The sequence below is a fragment of the Doryrhamphus excisus genome, chromosome 2, assembly GCF_030265055.1.
Source record: "Doryrhamphus excisus isolate RoL2022-K1 chromosome 2, RoL_Dexc_1.0, whole genome shotgun sequence".
NCBI lineage: Eukaryota > Metazoa > Chordata > Actinopteri > Syngnathiformes > Syngnathidae > Doryrhamphus > Doryrhamphus excisus.
In genome coordinates this window covers 22,108,049-22,127,724 of record NC_080467.1, presented here as the reverse complement: position 1 = coordinate 22,127,724, position 19,676 = coordinate 22,108,049, and the positions used below count along the sequence as shown (strand labels likewise).

The 19,676-nt window shown below is 47.1% G+C and overlaps 1 protein-coding gene and 3 non-coding genes across 4 annotated transcripts; all 4 read left to right on the top strand.

The window, feature by feature from the left end:
* Positions 1 to 6,227: 6,227 nt before the first annotated feature.
* trnat-ugu (transfer RNA threonine (anticodon UGU)) lies at positions 6,228 to 6,301 on the top strand. The gene has a single exon. It is a non-coding gene; the product is annotated as a tRNA-Thr (tRNA).
* Positions 6,302 to 12,208: 5,907 nt separating this feature from the next.
* LOC131104830 (uncharacterized) lies at positions 12,209 to 13,558 on the top strand. The gene is made up of 3 exons (XM_058052388.1): positions 12,209 to 12,407; positions 12,640 to 13,411; positions 13,545 to 13,558. Exons 2-3 carry the CDS (start codon positions 12,850 to 12,852, stop codon positions 13,556 to 13,558), a joined length of 576 nt encoding a protein of 191 aa, XP_057908371.1. The 5' UTR covers positions 12,209 to 12,407; positions 12,640 to 12,849.
* Positions 13,559 to 16,507: 2,949 nt separating this feature from the next.
* trnag-gcc (transfer RNA glycine (anticodon GCC)) lies at positions 16,508 to 16,578 on the top strand. Its single transcript has one exon. It is a non-coding gene; the product is annotated as a tRNA-Gly (tRNA).
* Positions 16,579 to 17,419: 841 nt separating this feature from the next.
* trnam-cau (transfer RNA methionine (anticodon CAU)) lies at positions 17,420 to 17,491 on the top strand. The gene has a single exon. It is a non-coding gene; the product is annotated as a tRNA-Met (tRNA).
* The last annotated feature ends 2,185 nt before the right edge of the window (positions 17,492 to 19,676 follow it).

The window sequence follows — 19,676 nt, the reverse complement described above, 5'->3', positions numbered from 1 at the left end:
AGACCAAAAACATGTCAGGGAATCCATGAAATCCTTTTCAGTCATGGTGTAAGGACGCCTGTTACAATAGAGATCCAGGTGAAATTGCCTGCACTGGAAAAAGCAGAGAACCACCTTCGCAGCTGAAATAGCTCAGTTGGGAGAGCGTTAGACTGAAGATCTAAAGGTCGAGGACAATGGACATGACCAGGAAAATGCCAGCTGTGGGATTTCAAGCAGTGCCTTCTGAGAGAAAAGAGTCTTAATCTGGTGCTTAAGACCAATCATCCACACAACCTAAAACGGTGCCCTGATCAGGAAAAAAATGTGACCTTGTGAGGTTGAAGGAAAAAAACATGTCAGGGAATCCATGAAAATTGCCTCCATTGGGGTTTTCCCGCGCATCAAATCCTGCCGACAACGTACAGTTTTGGAGGCACTCTTGGTGTCAAGACATCACTGATGGTGGCGATCCATGGGAAGTCATCAGACCAAAATCGTGTCAGGGGATTCATGGGAATTCATGTGAGATCCCCCAAAACCGTGAGCTGCAATACCACTCACGAGTTGACAAGTCTCATGGTTGCTCATAAAATTGGCAAACATTTTCCATTGCATTTCGACTGATATACAACAGCATAATCTGTGAGGTTCTGCGTTTGTGACAATTTGTTGTGGCCGAGTGGTTAAGGCAATGGATTAGAAATCCATTGGGGTTTCCTGGCACATCAAATCCTGCCGACAACGTACAGTTTTGGGGGCACTCGTGGTGTCAAGACACCTGAACAAATAGGTCAGCCAGAAGGACCACGATGGACCATCCTAAATCCCACTAAGTCGTGAGCTGGAAGGACCACAGTGGGTCATCCTGAATATCACTAAATTGGCAAGCAGTTGTCCTTGCAATTTAACCACTGGTCTTTTGGGGCAGTCATGGTGTCAGGACGCCTGTGACCACGATGGATCATCCGAAATCCCACTAAGTAGTTGTGAGCCCGAAGGGCCACAATGGGTCTTCCTAAATAAAGCTAACACAGGTTCAAACTAACCGGTTCAAATTCTGCTGACAACGTGCAGTTTTGGGGGCACTTGTGGTGTCAAGACGTCTGTGACAATGGAGATCCAGGTGAAATTGCCGGGATCTTCATGGTTGCTGACTGAATTGGCAGTTTTCCTTGCATTTCAACTGAAAAGCAACGCTATAATCGGCGAGGTTCTTTGCAAGTTGTTGTGGCCGAGTGGTTAAGGCGATGGACTAGAAATCCATTGGGGTTTGGGGTTGTCAACGTACAAGGAGCCGGACAAAGCAACACACTCCTCAGCCTCCCTGGGAAAGTCTATTCCACGGTGCTGGAGAGAAGGGTACAACTGTTGGTCGAACCTCGAATACAAGAGGTTCAATGTCCATGGCAAATCCTCAGACCAAAAACATGTCAGGGAATCCATGAAATCCTTTTCAGTCATGGTGTAAGGATGCCTGTTACAATAGAGATCTAGGTGAAATTGCCTGCACTGGAAAAAGCAGAGAACCACCTTTGCAGCTGAAATAGCTCAGTTGGGAGAGCGTAAGCCTGATGATCTAAAGGTCCCTGGTTCAATCCCGATTTTGAGCCTTTGCTGAAAGAAATTTAACTTTACATCCAGCCAATGCCAGAGGAAATTAAAAGCCAAACCATCGACTGCAAGGGCACAAGTTGAGTCCACCGAGATACCAAGGTGACCCCAAAGGTAGCTCAGGTGTTTCCTTCACAGCTGTTTTTTAAACCTCGCACAGGAATCACTGAAACACAGTGAATCGTGAATCGTGGTGGAGGGGTTTGAGTTCCCGGGTGATTCGAGGGGCTATGTTTTCTGGGGCTATATGCCCCTGGTCGGGTCTTCCAAGGCAAACAGGTCCAAGGTGACAGGACAGACCAAGAGGGATTCAGAAGACCCTTATGATGACAACAAAGAGGAGGAACTGCACCTCGCCCCAATGTGGGATACCAGGGCCTGTTCTGAATTCCGCTTTGGCCAATTGACACCACAAATGCTCAGGAGCAGTCCTCGTTAGTATAATGGACAGTATCTCCGCTTGTCACGTGGAAGACCGGGTTTTGATTCCCCAACGGGTAGTTGTTCTTTTGTATGTCACGTTGAACCTTGAGCAGGGTTGCGGTTGCAACAACCAGTCCGGGAAAACAAACCCTCCCCCCCCTCGAACAAGACGTCTTTTAATCATTTTCTCGAAGTGTTCAGCTGAGTTGTACAATCTGACAGTCCTTTGCTGCCAAATCATTCCAGTCGTGGATAATGGACCTGACCAGTAAAATGCCAGCTGTGGGATTTCAACCAGTGCCTACTGAGAGAAAGGAGCCTTAAGCTGGTGTAGGCCCTTTCCCTTAAATGTGAAACTAACCTCTTTTGTCCCCCTACTGTGCTCAAGTACAGTATGCAAGAAGATTTCTGCTCCCTCATCCTCAGCACCGAGAAGGCCAAGGAGATGACCTGCACACAAGGAATAACTTGTTTAAGTAAACCTTTTCGACCTAGCTGACCCATCAAGAAGTCAATCTTTGTTTGCTAAATTCTCCCAGTCACCATGAGGATGTGCTGGTTTAGTGCATATGCATAGTTCCCATCGTGTAACGATGCATGGTGTGTTTGAGGGGGTATAGCTCAGTGGTAGAGCATTTGACTGCAGATCAGGAGGTCCTGGTTCATATCCAGATGCCCCATGATGCACTGCCTTGGTTTTAGGATTATTTTATTTATTATTTACTATTTAAGAATAGTCTAAAAGTACATGGATGCGTGGCTCAAACACCCTTGAGAATTGCAACAACTTGTGGTAATGTGTCTCGAATCGGTGTAATATAACTCGATTGTTTCCGTTTTTGCATGGTTCCTTTGGTCAATCCAACTCAAGTGAGGTTGGTTTTGGTTTGTTTCCATAAAGGTATGGGAAGGTTACTGTTGTAACCCTAGATTGTATCCATTTTGGCTCCATTTTGCATGGGAGTTTATTGTTCAGTTGCATAAATATTGAAGTCAAAAGTCAATATTCCTTCTGATTATGACTTGCTAACTGCAGGCTGTATCTATGGCAATTTCGGGACCGGGGCTTCTTCATCTCTGTCCATGGCAAGGTCAAGTACAGTATGTCAGAAGTTTTTGCCTTGTGAGTTCCCCTCATTCATCAAGGGCCTGTATAGCGCAGTTGGAGCATCAGCTTTTTATTCGCAGGGTCCAGGGTTCAAGACCTGTTCAAGTGACCCCTTCCCTTAAATGTCAAACCAACCTCTTTTGTCCTCCTACTGTGGTCAAGTACAGTGGGTGCAATGAATAACGCATCTGACTACGGATCAGAAGATTCCAGGTTCAACCCCTGGGACTCGCCAACCTTTCCAATTGACCTGAGTCTAAAATTAAAGTTTTGCCTGCAGACAAATTTGGAGCAGCTGAAATGGGCAAACTGCACCTCCGAGTCCGAGTTCATGGGTTTTGGCCGGAAAAGGACAGCTCTGCTCTTCATGAGGTGGTCGGGTGTGTTGCACCAGCCTGCAGACATCCTGTACACTACCATGTCACATTGCTCATTTATAACAGCAGGAATAGAAGTAATCCTTTTGTGCAGAGCTTCGACCATGTTCAGAGGAGGCAGGGGTGTTCTGTGCTTCCATTGTCGAGGCGGCTGTGGCCGTAAGGTGGTCGGTGCTTGCCGTGGCGGTAATCTTAGAACCCATTGGTGGATACCATTGGTAAGGGATGCCGTCAAGCTGAAGACCTTTTTGGCTCATAGGACTTCAGCTGACAGGGGGGGGTTGGGGAAGCCATGGAGAATGACTTCCGGACGGCTTCGAAGAGATTCTGGACCACCATCCGGCGTCTCGGGAAAGGAAAGCATTGCCCAGTGAAGTTCTATCAACTCTAATGTAATCTGACAGTGTGTACTTCAGGACCCTACAATGCACTTGTAGGTTCTGTAGTGTAATGGTTAGCACTCTGGACTCTGAATCCAGTGATCCAAGAACCTTCTTGCCCTGCAGCAATCGAGTGTTTGGACTGTGTCTTCCTTTAACAGTAAGTGTATGATGACTTATTTACTTACTCTCCAAATCAGTGGTGACCGTGGATCAGGATGAGTTCCTCAAATGACGCGAATGTCTGTGACAGCTGATGTCAAGGATCAGCTGGCAGCATGTGAGGAAGACACTTGGTTTGTGTGCGGGGCTACACAAGTCTTTCCAGTTCCAGTTAAAAGCCAGGCTCCTCATGTAGTTTCCATAAAGTACCAAGGGATTGTCCTGTTGCCCTTTTTTGAGGGCAAAAATGAGGCATTTGCAAAGTGGACCTCAGACCTGGTCACCTGAACAGGGACTCGAATCCCGGACGCTCAGATCAAAAGTTTAATGTTCAGGTGACTGGTTCAACCTTTGTCTTGTCTGACCATGAACTCTTTTTGTCCAGAAGATATTTGGATTGTCCATATGGGCAGTTTAAGACCTCAGTCGATCTTGGAGGTGACAATTTCAGGACCACGGTTTATTCATGTCTGCAAGGTCAAGTACAGTATGCTAGCAGATTTTGCCTTGTGAGTTCTCCTCTTTCATCAAGGGCCTGGATAGCTCAGTTGGTAGAGCATCAGACTTTTAATCTGAGGGTCCAGGGTTCAAGTCCATGTTCCCTTAAATGTCATGTTTTTTCCTCCTACTGTGGTCAAGTACAGTATGCCAGCAGATTTCTGCTCCCTCGTCCTCAACAGTGAGAAGGCCAATGAGCTGACCGTGCACACAAGGAATAACTTGTTTAAGTAAACCTTTTTGACCATGCACCTTTGCCATCTTCCAGGACTGGTGCATCACACCCGAGCACCTCATGAAGACCAGAGGACAATCAGTCGTAACAATCAAGACGGGTTTGCTTTACCCTACTGGTTGTTGCAATCGTAACCCTGCTCAAGTTTCAACATGAAATTGTGACATACAAAACAGGAGCTTCCCGTCGGGAAATCACACAACTGTCTACAATTCTGAAAATTGTTGTGGTGTCGATTGGCCAAAGGGGAATTCAGAACAGGCTCGTGGCGCATGACCGTTTTTGTGGTAGCTGACAACTGCAACCAGTGAAATCCATCCATTTTCTGTACCGCTTATCCTCATCAATGGACTGTATTATGTATCCACCCGTTGCCAGCATGGGGACATTCCAACCCAAGATGAGAACACATTGGGCCAGGTATAAAACAACATAGGACGTGGCACAGAAACAGCTTCCCCCTACCCCCACTTTTCGCCCAGACCACAAAAGCAGAACGCCACCTTTGCAGCTGAAATAGCTTACTTGGGAGAGTGTTAGACTGAAGTTTTAAAGGTGCTTGTTTCAAGCCCGAGTTTCAGCACAATTCCTGTCCATGTTGCGACTTTGCAAATAGTTTGAAAAGGCTCATTGGCTGGCTGAAAGGACATTAACTTCATTCTTCAAAAGGCCACCCATCCAGTCAATGTTAGAGGCGGTGACAAGCCAAATCATTGACTCCAAGCGCACAAGATGAGTCCACTGAAACATCAAGGTGAGCCCGAGGGTGGCTCAGGTGTTTGTTTCACAGCTAGCTTTTAAACCTTTAAAGCCACAATTGTGATTTCTTATTTTGTTGAAGAAAAGCCCATTATTCCCCAACAATTTTCCCTACAAAGGAGAAATATTTGTCAATTTGGACAATTGTCAATCTGCCCCCAATTTGGACACATTGTCGTGTTTCATTGTTTGGTAACTGCTTTGTGACTTCGCCAGTCCCCTTAAAAGCCCCTTCTTTCAGGTTTCCACAGTGTAGTGGTTATCACGTTTGCCTCAAACGCAAAGGGTCCCTATATCCAAACTGGGTGGAAACATGGCCTTTCAATTCCTTCTTTTACAAAAAAATCAAGGTGACAAAGAGCACAAGAGAACAAGGATATCTGCTTGATCTCTGAAGGTGTGTACACGAGCATCTGTCCCTAGTTTGGACACACAATCCATATTTCCCAGATGACTGATCTTGTGCATTACAGGCCTGCACGAAGGGGCTTTTAGGAAGGAGGTGGCCGCTGTGGTGTCGTTGCGTGCAAACAACATCCTCATCCTCGACACAGCGAAGACCAAGGAGGTGAATAATCGTCGGTTCTGTCCGCTTAGACTGGCATGATTTCACCAGTACTGTTGAAAGCCTGGCCACTCGTGTGGTTTCCTTCACGCAGTGGTTCACCTAACACTGACGACAGCCCTTCACCGGCGCTGTGGATTAGTTGGTCAAAGTTCCTGTCTTGTAAACAGGAGACCCTAGGTTCAAATCCCAGCAGTGCCTTGTCGGTGTTTCTGCGACTCCTTTGCTGTTTTTTTTCTCTCCAACATGTCAAGTAAATGTTTTGAATTAGATGTCTTGTTCTGTTGAAGAAATATCCATCATTTCTGATGTCATATGTAGTATACATGTCATATGTACTACAATGCTCTCAAAGGCAAAACCATTGTGAATTTGGACATTTGTGGGGCTAAGAAAATAGACCAGATTAGCAAGAGCAAAGAGGTTGGGGTTTAACATTTAAGGGAAGGGGCCCACAACTCACCGCCTGAACAGATCTTGAACATTGGACCCTCAGATTAAAAGTCTAATGCTCTATGAACTGAGCCAGCTAATTAATTCATGGCTAAAGGCAAATGCACCCGATCAGTCATCCGGGAAATATGGATTGTGTGTCCAAACTGGGGACAGATGCTCGTGTGCACACCTTCAGAGATCAGGCACATATCCTTGTTCCCATTCGTCACCTTGATTTTTTTTTGTAAAATAATGAATTGAAAGGCCATATTTCCACCTATTCGACCGAGGCCAAAGACAAATCCGATCTATAGTCATTACCTGCCCAAAGTCAGTTCCCTGAACAGGTATGGAACCTGTGCCGCGGCAGTGAGAGCACTGACTCCTGACCACTAGACCACCAGGGACGGTATTCTGGCTGCACTCAGAAAGGTCCTGACAGTGTGTCCATCAAAAGAACCCAAATAGTTATGAGACCTTCGCTGCCTACAGTACAACAGCAGGGGAATTAGCTCAAATGGTAGATCTCGCTTTGCATGTGAACGGTAGTGGGATCGATACCTGCATTCTCCAAGGAATCCTTTGTTTTATAATAGAATAGATGTTGGGATCAGAAATGAGTCCAGGATCAGTCCCTCAGCATCCTCAGTCAGTGAGTAAATTACCAAGTCCCAATCCCAATTATGACGTCATAAACAGCCACAGATATCAATCAAAACCCAGTCCCAATTACATTCTCCTGCCAAGCACCTTGTCTTATTGTGTAGGCAAGTGGTGCAATGGATAAAGCATCCGGCTACAGATCAGAAGATTCCAGGTTCAACTCCTGGCTCGCTCGGCAACCTTTCCAAAATAAAATGCACTTTTGCCTGCAAATGGGCAAACTGCACCTCCAAGTTCATGGATTTCGCCCGGAAAGGACAGCTCTGCTCTTCATGAGGTGCTCGGGTGTGTTGCACCAGCCTGAAGACGTCCTGTACACTACCATGTCACATTGCTTATTTATAACTGTAGGAAAGAAAAGTATTCCTTGTGTGCAGAGCTTCGACCATGTTCAGAGGGAAGCAGGGGTGTTCTGTGCCTCCATTGTCGAGGTGGCTGTGTCCGTAAGGTGGTCGGAGCTTGTCGTGGCGGTTATCCTAGAACCCATTGGTGGATACCATTGGTGAGGGATGCCGTCAAGCTGAAGGAGTTCTGTTAGGCCTTTTTGGCTTATGGGACTTCAGCTGACAGGAACCGACAGGCCAAGCGGTCCGTGGCATTCGCTGAGGCAAAAACTCTGACATGGGAGGAGTTTGGAGAGGCCATGGAGAATGACTTCCGGACGGCTTCGAAGAGATTCTGGACCACCATTCTGCGTCTCGGGAAAGCAAAGCAGTGCACAGTGAAGTTCTATCAACTCTAATGTAGTCTGACAGTGTGTACTTCAGGACCCTAAAATGCGCTTGCAGGTTCCATGGTATAATGGTTAGCACTCTGAATCCAGTGATCCAAGTTCAAGTCTTGGTGGAACCTACTTGCCCTGCAGCAATCGAGTGTTTGGACTGTGTCTTCCTTTAACAGTAAGTGTATGGTGACTTATTTACTTACTCTACAAATCAGTGGTAACCCTGGATCAGGATGAGTTCCCCAAATGACTTGAATGTCTGTGACAGCTGATGTCAAGGATCAGCTGGCAGCATGTGAAGAAGATACTTGTTTTGTGTACGGGGGTACACTAGTCTTTTTGTCCAGAAGATATTTGGCTTGTCCATGTAGGCAGTATAAGACCTCAGTCGATCTTGGAGGTGGCAATTTCGGGGCCGTACGGTTGGCAGCCTTGATGGGGGTGTTTCACAGTTGACTGGGTTGTGCGCTGTTGGTTATGGGGCCCGGGGAGTTTTAGGCCTGGGCTTTTGTCACCGCCATGCTGTTTTCCTTGTGGTGGTGTACTGTAATGAGGGCTGGGGTGTTGTCGACATGGGCTTTTGTTGTTCCTTCACAGTCCGCATTCTCTGCACTTGTGGTCTAAATTTTGGGTAGAGGATAATGGGGTCCACTGCCCCCATTGATCTGCTCCTTGCAGTCTTGGTGACCAAGGTGTTTGTTGCCGCTCTGTTTTGACATGCTGTTTTCTCTACCTCTCCCTGGTCTTTCTGCAGCCTTGTCAAGGGTGTTTCACACGTGGGTGCGTGATCACCCACCTGTGGATGGGGTCCACTCTCTAGTGGGTTGTCACCATGAGCTTTTGTTGTTCCTGGAGCACATAAAGAAGAGTGGTCAATACAGGGGTTGAACCTTGGCGTTATTAGCACCACACTCTGACCAACTGAGCTAACCGACCACAGGTGGTGGTGTACTGATCGTTGCTCATGGTCGAAATTTGTGTTCCAGGACAATGGGGTCCACCTGCCCCCGTTTGTCTTTTCCATGCAGTCACGGTAGCCGAGCGGTTAAGGCGTTGGACTCGAAATCCAATTTGGTCACTTATGAACTTTTTTTCCCCATTGGCAAACTATTATTGTGTCCGTGCCAGATACACAGGATTTCCTTTTCTACTAAAGGCACCATTGTCAAGTTTGCATGCTTTGCAGGCACTATGCTTGAGTTGTTAAATTACATGCCTAGGAAAGAGGGGCTCGTTGGTTCCAAGTCCAGTAGTCCTCTACTGGTATTTCCATGACTCTGGTTTTCATACTTTTTATCAGAGGTCATCTTAAGGTACAAAGACTGTTTTCTGGAGAAATGCAAGACCCCATGGTGCGATTGGTCTTCTTTGTACACTTTTCAGCAGCAGACATGTTAAAAAGCACCCCTGGTTTACTGCCCAGGAGCAGAAGCCTCAGACACTTTAGAATGGGGGTGACGCCACTTCAAGACGCAAGAAGCTGTCAGAAGTGTGACACTTGTGTTGGAGCCCTTGCATTCTTCCCAATTTGCAACCCTTTGTATCGGTGCCAAATGTACGGGATTCCCCCCTGCTGACTAAATGACACACGACTTATGGTGGAGCCTGTGCAGGTCTTCCTGGTCCACCACAGAGAAGGAAGTCGACAGCAACTGTGCAAAGGCGCTGTATAAAGGGTGATGTTCTGAGGCACACTCACAAAGAAGCCGTCGCATACAGTGGAACAAGTCCAGCTTGATGACTATACTGTTGTTGTAGGAGGTTCTTGATGCACATGTATTCAACAGGTTCCCAGATGTGGCCTCAGTAACAATTGTGTCAGTTGTTTGCCATGCATCCCAGTTGAGATGTTCCTCTGCAGAAGAGCCTGAAACCCTGAACGGTGCAAAGCAATCTCTGAGAAACACAAATAACAGTGCACATGTGAAATAATGACACTTAATAGAGTTAATTTTTGATTAAACATTTGTGGTTAAAGTGATGAAGTCTTATCTGTCAACCCACTGAAAGCACGCAGCATGTTCAACTTTGATATCTGCCCACAGAAGAACAAGTTCAAGTCCAGGTGGAACCAACTTGCCCTGCACAATTCAAAACATTTATTTGAAATGTTGAAGAAAAAAAAAACAGCAAAGGAGTTGCTGAAACACCAGCAAGGTACTGCTGGATTTGAATCCAGGATCTCCTGTTCACCAGACAGGCACTTTGATCAACTAAGCCACAGCTCTGGTGAAGAGGTGTCTTCAGTGTTAGGTGAACCACTGCATGAACGAAACGACACGAGTGGCCAGGCTTTCAACAGGACTGGTGAAATCTTAAAAAAATGGTTAGATCAGTCGGTAGAGCATGGGCGTCTTAATCTCAGCGTTGTGGGTTCGAACACTACGTTTGCAGATCAGCACTTTTGTGGATACATTTGAAAGATATCTTTCTCTTTGTCAGAGGACCTCACAAGGTCACAGTTTTTTCCTGATCAGGGCATCCAGTTTCTGTCCCTTTTGCTGCTGTGCAATGTAAATTTCCTCACTGAGGGACGAATAAAAGTACATCTAATCTAATCTACAATTCTGAAAATTGTTGTGGTGTCGATTGGCCAAAGGGGAATTCAGAACAGGCTCGTGGCACATGACCGTTTTTGTGGTAGCTGACAACTTCAACCAGTGAAATCCATCCATTTTCTGTACCGCTTATCCTCATCAACAGACTGTATTCCCCACCCGTTACCAGCATGGGGACATTCCAACCCAAGATGAGAACACACTGGACCAGGAACACAGCAACACACGTGGCACAGACACAGTTTGACCCTGACCGCCCCGACTGAAAAAGCAGACCACCGCCTTTACAGCTGAAATAGCTCACTTGGGAAAGCGTTTGACTGACATTCAAAGGGTCCATGGTTCAAGCCCAGGTTTGAACACAATCCCTGTTTCTGTTGCGACTTTTCAAATAGTTTGAAAAGCCTCATTGGCTGGCTGAAAGGACCTTAATTTCATTCTTCAAAAGGCCACCCATTCAGACAATGTTAGAGAAGGTTACAAACCAAATCATTGACTCCAAGCGCACAAGTTGAGTTGAATCGTTTACCACTGATATGTGTTTGAACTCAAATCTACAAGTAAACTAGGAATCTTACTCTGACTCTTAGAGAAGACACTGTGCACTGTTGTGATTTTTTTGACGGACATGAATTAGGAACCAAATGGTCCTTCGACTTCGACCTGCAACACAATTCCACTGTGCCTATGCAGGCATTGGTGGATCAGTGGTAGAGTTCTCGCCTGCCATGCCACGACCTGGGTCCGATTCCCAGGCAATGCAACAGGGCTGTTATTATACCTTTCATTGGTGAAAAAAGTGCCAAGACCATTTTCGGGACCAACACATGACGTCTGAATTCGATCAGAAAAGTCGATCATCTCTACCTGAGACTTGATTATCTCCAAAATTCTGTCAAAAGTGGCATTCTCAGCCACAGCGTGTTGGAGCCCGCAACCTCAATGAGACGCCGTGGAACACTCAGATGTACTCACTCGCCCCAAACCAACAAGACCTTCGATAGCTCAGTTGGAAGAGTGGGGGACTGTAGTGGTTCAAGCTTGCATCCTTAGGTCGCTGGTTCAAGTCGGGCTCGAAGGACAAGCTGTTTGCTCTTGTCTGAAGGACCTCAGAGGAAGTGTGCTGGGCTCATAACCCAGAGGTCAATGGATCGAAACCATCCTCTGCCATCTGCATATCCTTATTCCCATTTGTCACCTTGCTTTTTTTGTAAAAGTAGTAATTGAACGGCCATGTCTCCACCCAGTTTCAAACTGGAGACCTTTTGCGTGTTATGTGATAACCACTACACTGTGGAAACCGGGGGAAAGGGACTGCCGAAGTCACAAAGCAGTTGCCGAACAATGAAACAAGACAATGTCTCCAAAGTGGAGGCAGATTGACAATTGTCCAAATTGACAAAGATTTCTCCTTTGTTGGGAAAATTGTAGTTCATTTTACATGTTCCAGAAATAATGGGCTTTTCTTCAACACTCCAGCAAAGGAACCAAAATAGTTCTCTGCCAACGCTGCAACAGCAAGCGATCTAGCCCAAATGGTAGTGTGCTCGCTTCGCATGCGAGAAATCCTTTGATTTTTGTTGATGTTCTCTTGACTAATCAAATCAACAATATTTGTGTAGCACTTTTCCTGCAAATACATGCAACACAAAGTGCTTTACAGAATTAAAAACAATTAAAAAGAAAAAAAAATAAAAGAAAAAAACCCCAAATACTAAGAATGTACTGTTATCACATTTATTTTTGCATTTTTCAAGACAAATCTTAGTTAATCACACACTCTCACGCTGCCCCCTTGTGGCCAAACTTGAGATAGCTTTCGTTTTTGCCCAAACGTGTTCCAGCTACTCAGTCTGCACACAGCCACCACACAGTGCACATCAGTGACGGTTCATCTGCAGTTTTCAGCCTTGGGGTATCTTAGTCCGTAAGTTTTGAAGTTTTATATGTGTTTCTGCAAATATGAGTGTTTAATAAAACGTAAACTAGCATTTTGAGCTACAGTTGAATGTGAATGCTATGGTAGATTTGCACATGTGACTGTTAGCTAGGCTAAACGTTTTCATTTTGAGTTTTTTATACTTTCACTTTGCATTTTCTTTCATTTTTGATGAAGCCTGTACACATTGCTGATACACTGTTTTATTTGTGTATTACAGTTTTACAACTTGTTACAAGAGATTACTGCCTGCAAGCCAAGTAAAGCTCTAAGAACATACATGGCCACGGAGTATTTCTTTGGTTGTTTGCTATCTGTCTAGCCTTGGTAGACGTCACACCATCATGAGGACAGAATAGTAAAAGGACTGTTACACAGCGGGCTAAAACACCATCTGCTGTTACTAAAGCACGTGTCCAGACGATACAAGATGGAGCAGCAAAACGAGTCGGACCAGCCGCAAAAGCTCTACGACACCAGGTCAGTCGCCTCAAAAACAAAGACTTCAAGGTCCAGCAGGTCCTCAACCAGCTCCGCAGCCACCAAAGCAAGGGCTAGTGCTGAAGCAGCCCTGGTGGAGGCGAAATATGCAGCCCGAGAAGCAGAAATGATGAAAGTAAAGGCTAAAATAGAGGCTGAAGCAGCACAACGCAAAGCAGAACTGGAGGCCAGTCTGTATGTGCTAAAGATCGAGAGAAGTGCCACGGCAGCCGCAGCTGAAGCAGCAGTCTATGAAGGCGCAGCAGCAGTGGAAGGCAGCTCTCTCGAAGACCTGGCACAGATCCCTCCAGAGGACACCGCTCAACACACCAGCGAGTATGTGAAGGCTCACTACGTGACACCCGACGCTCAGCAGCCAGCTCCGGTCCCACAGCAGCCACTCACCACATCCACGCCAGCACCACGACCATCATTACCAGCACCACCATCTTCAGTCCAGTGGTATCCGCTCCCCGGCACCGTCACAAACCAGCCTACGACCTTTGTTAATGGTGAGGTTATGTTTGATTACAATCAAAATAGGTCCTCACATTGTCCTCCTGCTCCAGTGTCTCACACAGCTAGCCTCAGAGACTATCCTTGTGAACCAGCACAAATGACTGATCTTACTAAACATCTCGTTAGAAGAGAACTTGTGAGCTCTGGACTTTTGAAATTTGATGACTGTCCAGAATACTACTGGGCCTGGAAAACCTCTTTCCAGGATGTGATTAGAGGGCTTAATTTAACAGCTAGAGAAGAGCTTGATTTACTGTTAAGGTGGCTCGGCCCCGAGTCTTCCACACAGGCTATGCGTATCAGGTCCGCACATGTTCACAACATTACAGCAGGAGTAGCTTTGGTGTGGGAGAGGTTAGATGATAACTATGGCTCACCAGAGGTCATTGAGAATGCTCTTTTGTCAAAACTAGAGAACTTCCCTAAAATCTCGAACAAAGATAATCAGCGTCTCAGAGAGTTAGGGGACATTCTTTTGGAGATTCAGGCAGCTAAGGCAGAGGGATATCTGCCTGGTCTAGCTTATCTTGACACAGCTAGGGGGGTAAATCCTATTGTCGAGAAGCTTCCCTACGGTCTGCAAGAACGCTGGATATCACTCAGGTCTATGTACAAAGAAGAACACAGGGTTTCCTTTCCACCATTCACTTACTTTGTAAGTTTTATATCCAGGCAAGCAAAAACCCGAAACGATCCAAGTTTTGCGTTCTCATCGAACTGCGCTGTAACTCAGACAAAACATGAAAGATATGCAAAACAATATAACAATCCCAAAACAGTTTCAGTGAGAAAAACAGAGGTAACAGCAAAACCTACAAGTAACAGTGTTAAAGAAAAGAAAACAGATGAGCCAGCAGATCAATGCCCAATACATAACAAGCCACACCCCTTATCAAAATGTCGTGGGTTTAGGGTCAAACCGTTAGATGAGAGAAAAGCTTATCTAAAAGAAAACTCAATCTGTTTTCGCTGTTGCGCTACCACAAAACATGTAGCCAAAGACTGTAAAATAGCTGTGAAATGCAAAGAGTGTGGCAGCGACAGGCAGCAGTTTTATTGATACATCTGAAAGATATCTTTCCTGTTGAAAATTGTTCAACATGCAGAAAACATTTCATTCCAAATACACAAAAACAAATCTTCTGACCAAAGGCCTGGGGGCTCACTTCGTAGGGCATCAGACTCTGAGTATCAAGAGTTCAAGTCCCTTCAGAGATCAAGCACATGTCCTTGTTCCTATTTGTCACCTTGACTTTTTTTGTAAAAGAAGGACTTGAAAGGCCATCTTTCCACCCAGTTTCGACCTGGGGACCGTTTGCGTGTTAGGCAAATGTGATAACCATTACACTATGGAAACCTGAAGGAAGGGGCTTTTAAGGGGACTGGTGAAGTCACAAAGCAGTTGCCAAACAATGAAACACGACGATGTGTCCAAAGTGGGGGCAGATTGACAATTGTCCAAATGGACAAAGATGTCTCCTTTGTAGGGAAAATTGTTCCAGAAATAATGGGCTTTTCTTCAACAAAACAAGACATCACAATCGCGGCTTGAAAGAAACACCTTAGCCACCCTCGGGGTCACTTTGATATCTCGATGGACTCAACTTGTGCCCTTGGAGTCAATGGTTTGTAAATAGGCTTGTAACCTCCTCTAACCTTGTCTGGATGGCTGGATGTCTGGCCTTTTGAAGAATGAAGTTAAGGTCCTTTCAGCCAGCCAATAAGCATTTTCAAACTATTTGCCAAGTCACAAAATAAACAGGGATTGTTCTGAAAACCGGGCTTGAACCAGGGACCTTTAGAACTTCAGTCTAACGTTCTCCTAAGTGAGTATTTGTCAGGTTCAAACTCCTGTGACACTTGTAAAAACACTTAAATACAAAAATACAGAAGAGACAGACAACAATATTCAAAGTTTCTCGCAGCGAGGTGAGTGAAACCACATACCCAGTGACATGCCGCTCCACTCTGAATATGCAGTTCACACTCCCCTCTTTTTATTCTCTTTCGGGGGTCCCTACTACATGGTCGTGCAGGGTGGAGAAGACAGTTGCACGAGCTGTATTTGTTTGTCTATGTGCGTGTGTGTATGTGAGAGCAATTACTTTTAATGTTTTATGAGTTCTTATCTTAACACATTCTTGCAGGATTAACATGAGCATCTGCAGAGTCGCTGTTGGTGCATCCAAGCACCTCCAGGACCTGGGGGTCGCTGAGGGTCTCTGATTAGGGTCACGGGAACATTCCTTCTTCAGTACATTCAAACACTTTCTATTGTCTAAGCAAATGGATATAAGGGTGATAACTAACAAAATAATACCTGTATCTACATTTTATTCTAACACTCGCCCGATATGCGCTCCGCAGCGCCTTGTCATTCCAGCCGCTCTCTGTCGCTATCCAATCGACTCGACAACCGGCTGCGGGAGCGCAGCACACAGCAGAGGGCGGAGCCTCTCCGACCCACACGTCGGCTCCAAATCCCTCCTCCTGGGGCTCTTCCGGCACCACTCCTCCCTCCCTGCTCCAGCAGTGGCTGTGCCTGTACTGTGGGAGTCCTACACACAATTTCCCGCTGTCCAGTTCGCCCAGCACGCCAACGCTCTTCCTCCACCAGGGATATTCCCCAGCTGCTGGCACTGCCCGCTCCAACCACACCGGCTGCGTCATCCGCTTTGGTGGGCCGACTTCAGGTGGAAGGTACGATATCCTGGGCGGGGGAAGCTTCTCCTACCACAGCATTAATTGACTCTGGGGCGGACGAGAACTTCATTGATAGCGGACTGGTCAGTTCTCTCAACATTCCTGCTGTTGAGCTTGTCCCCCACAAGAATGTCCGCTCGCTAGATGAACATCACCTGGCATGCATTACGCATCAGACGCGCACCATATCCTTGGTGCTGTCGGGTAACCACCACAAGGTCACCATTTTTTTTCTTATGCCCTCTCGCTCAGCTCTGTTAGTACTCGGCCTCCCCTGGCATCCCGTGCGTGTGTTGTGATTGTGATGTTTTGTCATTCAGCGCCACTTTGCAGCGGCACATCCACTCGACAATTTAATTTGTTCTCCGACAGTGTTTCCCAATGTGGCATTGGTGGTTCAGTGGTAGAATTCTCGCTTGCCAAGCGGGAGGCCCGGGTCCGATTCCCGGCCAATGCAGTATTTTTTTTCTTATGCCCTCTCGCTCAGCTCTGTTAGTACTCGGCCTCCCCGGCATCCCGTGTGTGTGTTGTGATTGTGATGTTTTGTCACTCAGCGCCACTTTGCAGTTTGTTGACATTTGCTGCCAGCCAATCAGGATGCGACACAGACGTCAGACAAGTAAAGAGACTCGCCTGCCACGCGGGCATGATTACCATTACCATTACCATCGATCAGGGATGGCAACTGAATTAAGAATCAATGCCAGAAACCTGCAACAGGATTTCAGATAATGTTTTGATGCAGACTGGTCATGATGCCTCTGAAGTTCACCAAAGCAGACCTGACTTAAGGTGACTACACTTCCAAAGTTCCCAGTGATGACTGAACCTCTCGCTTCTTGTCTTCCCCGAGAAACTTGGTCAGCTGTGGATTTGATCAAAAAGGCCAGGTTAAGCAGAAAAAGGCCTGCTCGCGGGAGACAGGGGTTCGATTCCCCGACGGGGAGTTCCTCTTTTGTATGTCACAATGTCAACAAACAAACCCTTCTCATTAGAACAAAACCTCTCTTAATCTTCTTCTCAAGGTGTTCAGGTGTCTTGTACAATCTGACAGTCTTTTGCTGCCAAATCATTCCAGTCGTGGATAATGGAGCTGACCAGGAAAATGCCAGCTGTGGGATTTCAACCAGTGCCTCCTGAGCGTAAGGAACCTTAATCTGGCGCTTTGGATCACTCATCCACCCAACCTAAAACGGTGCACTGATCAGGAAAAAAAACTGTGACCTTGTGAGGTTCACTGACAACAGAGGACACTCAAAAGGAGCCGCACAAAGCTGGGTACTTGTACAGATGTCAGCAGCAGAGTGGCGCAGCGGTAGCGTGCTGGGCCCATAACCCAGAGGTCGATGGATCGAAACCATCCTCTGCTATGGCTGTACTCTTTACGTGTCCTTTGAAGAGCTTGCAGATGTATGGTCTTTGTTACTTAGCTGACCTGGTCCAGTAAAGAGTTCACGCTTCCTTTACTGCTGTTCTCGATGCATTTATTGCTCTTGAGTGCATTCACACGCCATTGCGGGACATTGAAGCATCATGAAACACCGTAACTGTCCTCACTAGTCCATTGTCACTCTTATGGACTTGAAAAATCCCAGCCAGTTTCCATTCGTTTCGGGGAACCTCCTCCTCTTTGACGATCACCTCATCTCCAACTTGCATGTTTCTTCTTGGCGTATGCCATCTTTGTCTCAGAGCAGTGTTGGTCAGATACTCCTTCCACCATTTGTTCCAGAACTATTCCGACAAATATTGCAATTATCTCCATCTCATTTTGAGTATACAAGTCCATCCATCCATCCATCCATTTTCCTCCGCTTATCCAGGTCCAGGTCGCGGGGGGCAGCAGTCTTAGTAGGGAAGCCCAGATTTCCCGGTCCCCGGCCACCTCCTCCATCTCCACCGGGAGGACACCAAGGTGTTCCCAGACCAGCTGTGAGACATAATCCCTCCAGCGTGTCCTAGGTCTGCCCCGGGGCCTTTTCCCGGCTGGGTATGCCCGGAACACCTCACCAGGGAGGCGTCCGGGAGGCATCCGGACTAGATGCCCGAGCCACCTCAACTGACTCCTCTCGATGTGAAGGAGAAGCGGCTCTACTCTGAGCCCTCCCGGATGACTGAGCTCCTCACCCTATCTCTTAGGGTGAGTCCAGCTACCCTACGGAGGAAACTCATTTCAGCCGCCTGTATCCGAGATGTCATTCTTTCGGTCATGACCCAAAGCTCATGACCATAGGTGAGGGTGGGAACATAGATCGACCGGTAAATTGAAAGCTTTTTTAACCACGACGGTTCGTTACAGCGACCGCATTACTGCCGAGGCTGCGCCGATCCGTCTGTCGACCTCACGCTCCCACTTTCCCTCACTCGTGACCATACCTAAGATACCTAAACTCCTCCACCTGGGGTAGGACCTCATTCCCAACCCGGAGGGAGCACTCCACCCTTTTACGACTGAGAACCACGGCCTCTGATTTGGAGGTACTGAGTCTCATCCCAGACGCTTCGCACTCAGATGCAAACCGTCCCAGTAAGCGCTGAAGGTCACAGCCCGTAGAGGCCATAAGAACCACATCATCTGCAAATAGCAGAGATGAGATTCTAAGGCCCCTGAAACAGATTCCCTCAACACCTTGGCTGCGCCTAGAAATTCTGGGATGTCCATAAGTGCACTTGGCACCAGGACACCCTTGGCTGCAGGTCTATGATCGACTTTGCAGTCGTGTCATCAGACCTGCGTCCGCATGTTCTGGACAGGCGGGTGAAGAGAGGGGCTGAGCTGTCAACTGATCACCATCTGGTGATGAGTTGGATTAGATGGCGGGGGAGGATGCTGGACAGACCTGGTAGACCCAAACAAGTAGTGAGGGTGTGCTGGGAACGTCTGGCAGAGTCTCCCGTTCGTCGAGTCTACAACGCTCACCTCTGGCAGAGCTTCACCTGCATCCCGGGGGAGGACCGGGATATTGAGTCCGAATGGGCCATATTCCGTGCCTCCATTGCTGAGGCGGCTGACCGGAGCTGCGGCCGCAAGGCGGTCAGTGCCAGTCGTGGCGGCAGGCCCCGAACCCGATGGTGGACACCAGAGGTCAGGGCCGCCATCAAGCTGAAGAAGGAGTCCTATCGAGCATTGATGGCTTGTGGGACTCCGGAAGCAGCTGACAGGTACTGTCAGGCCAAACGGTTCGCGGCTTCGGCGGTTGTCGAGGCAAAAACTTGGGTGTGGGAGGAATTCGGTGAGGCCATGGAGCACGACTTTTGGTCGGCCTCGAAGGGGTTCTGGCAAACCGTCCGGACCCTCCGAAAAGGGAAGCATTGCCCAGTCCACACTGTTTACAGTGGAGACGGGGCCTGCTGACCTCGACTGGGGATTTGTTTTGGTGAAGTAGGTGCAGACACATCTATTAAAAAATGAAAATACAAAATATACAGTATACAGTATAAATATATGTACACAGTCTGTTTTTTGTTTGTTGTTCCGGAACTGCAGTCTGATTGTTTTTCCTAAGAGTCCAAACTGAGCGTTAATTTAACGCATATAGAGTGTCAAAGTGGCAG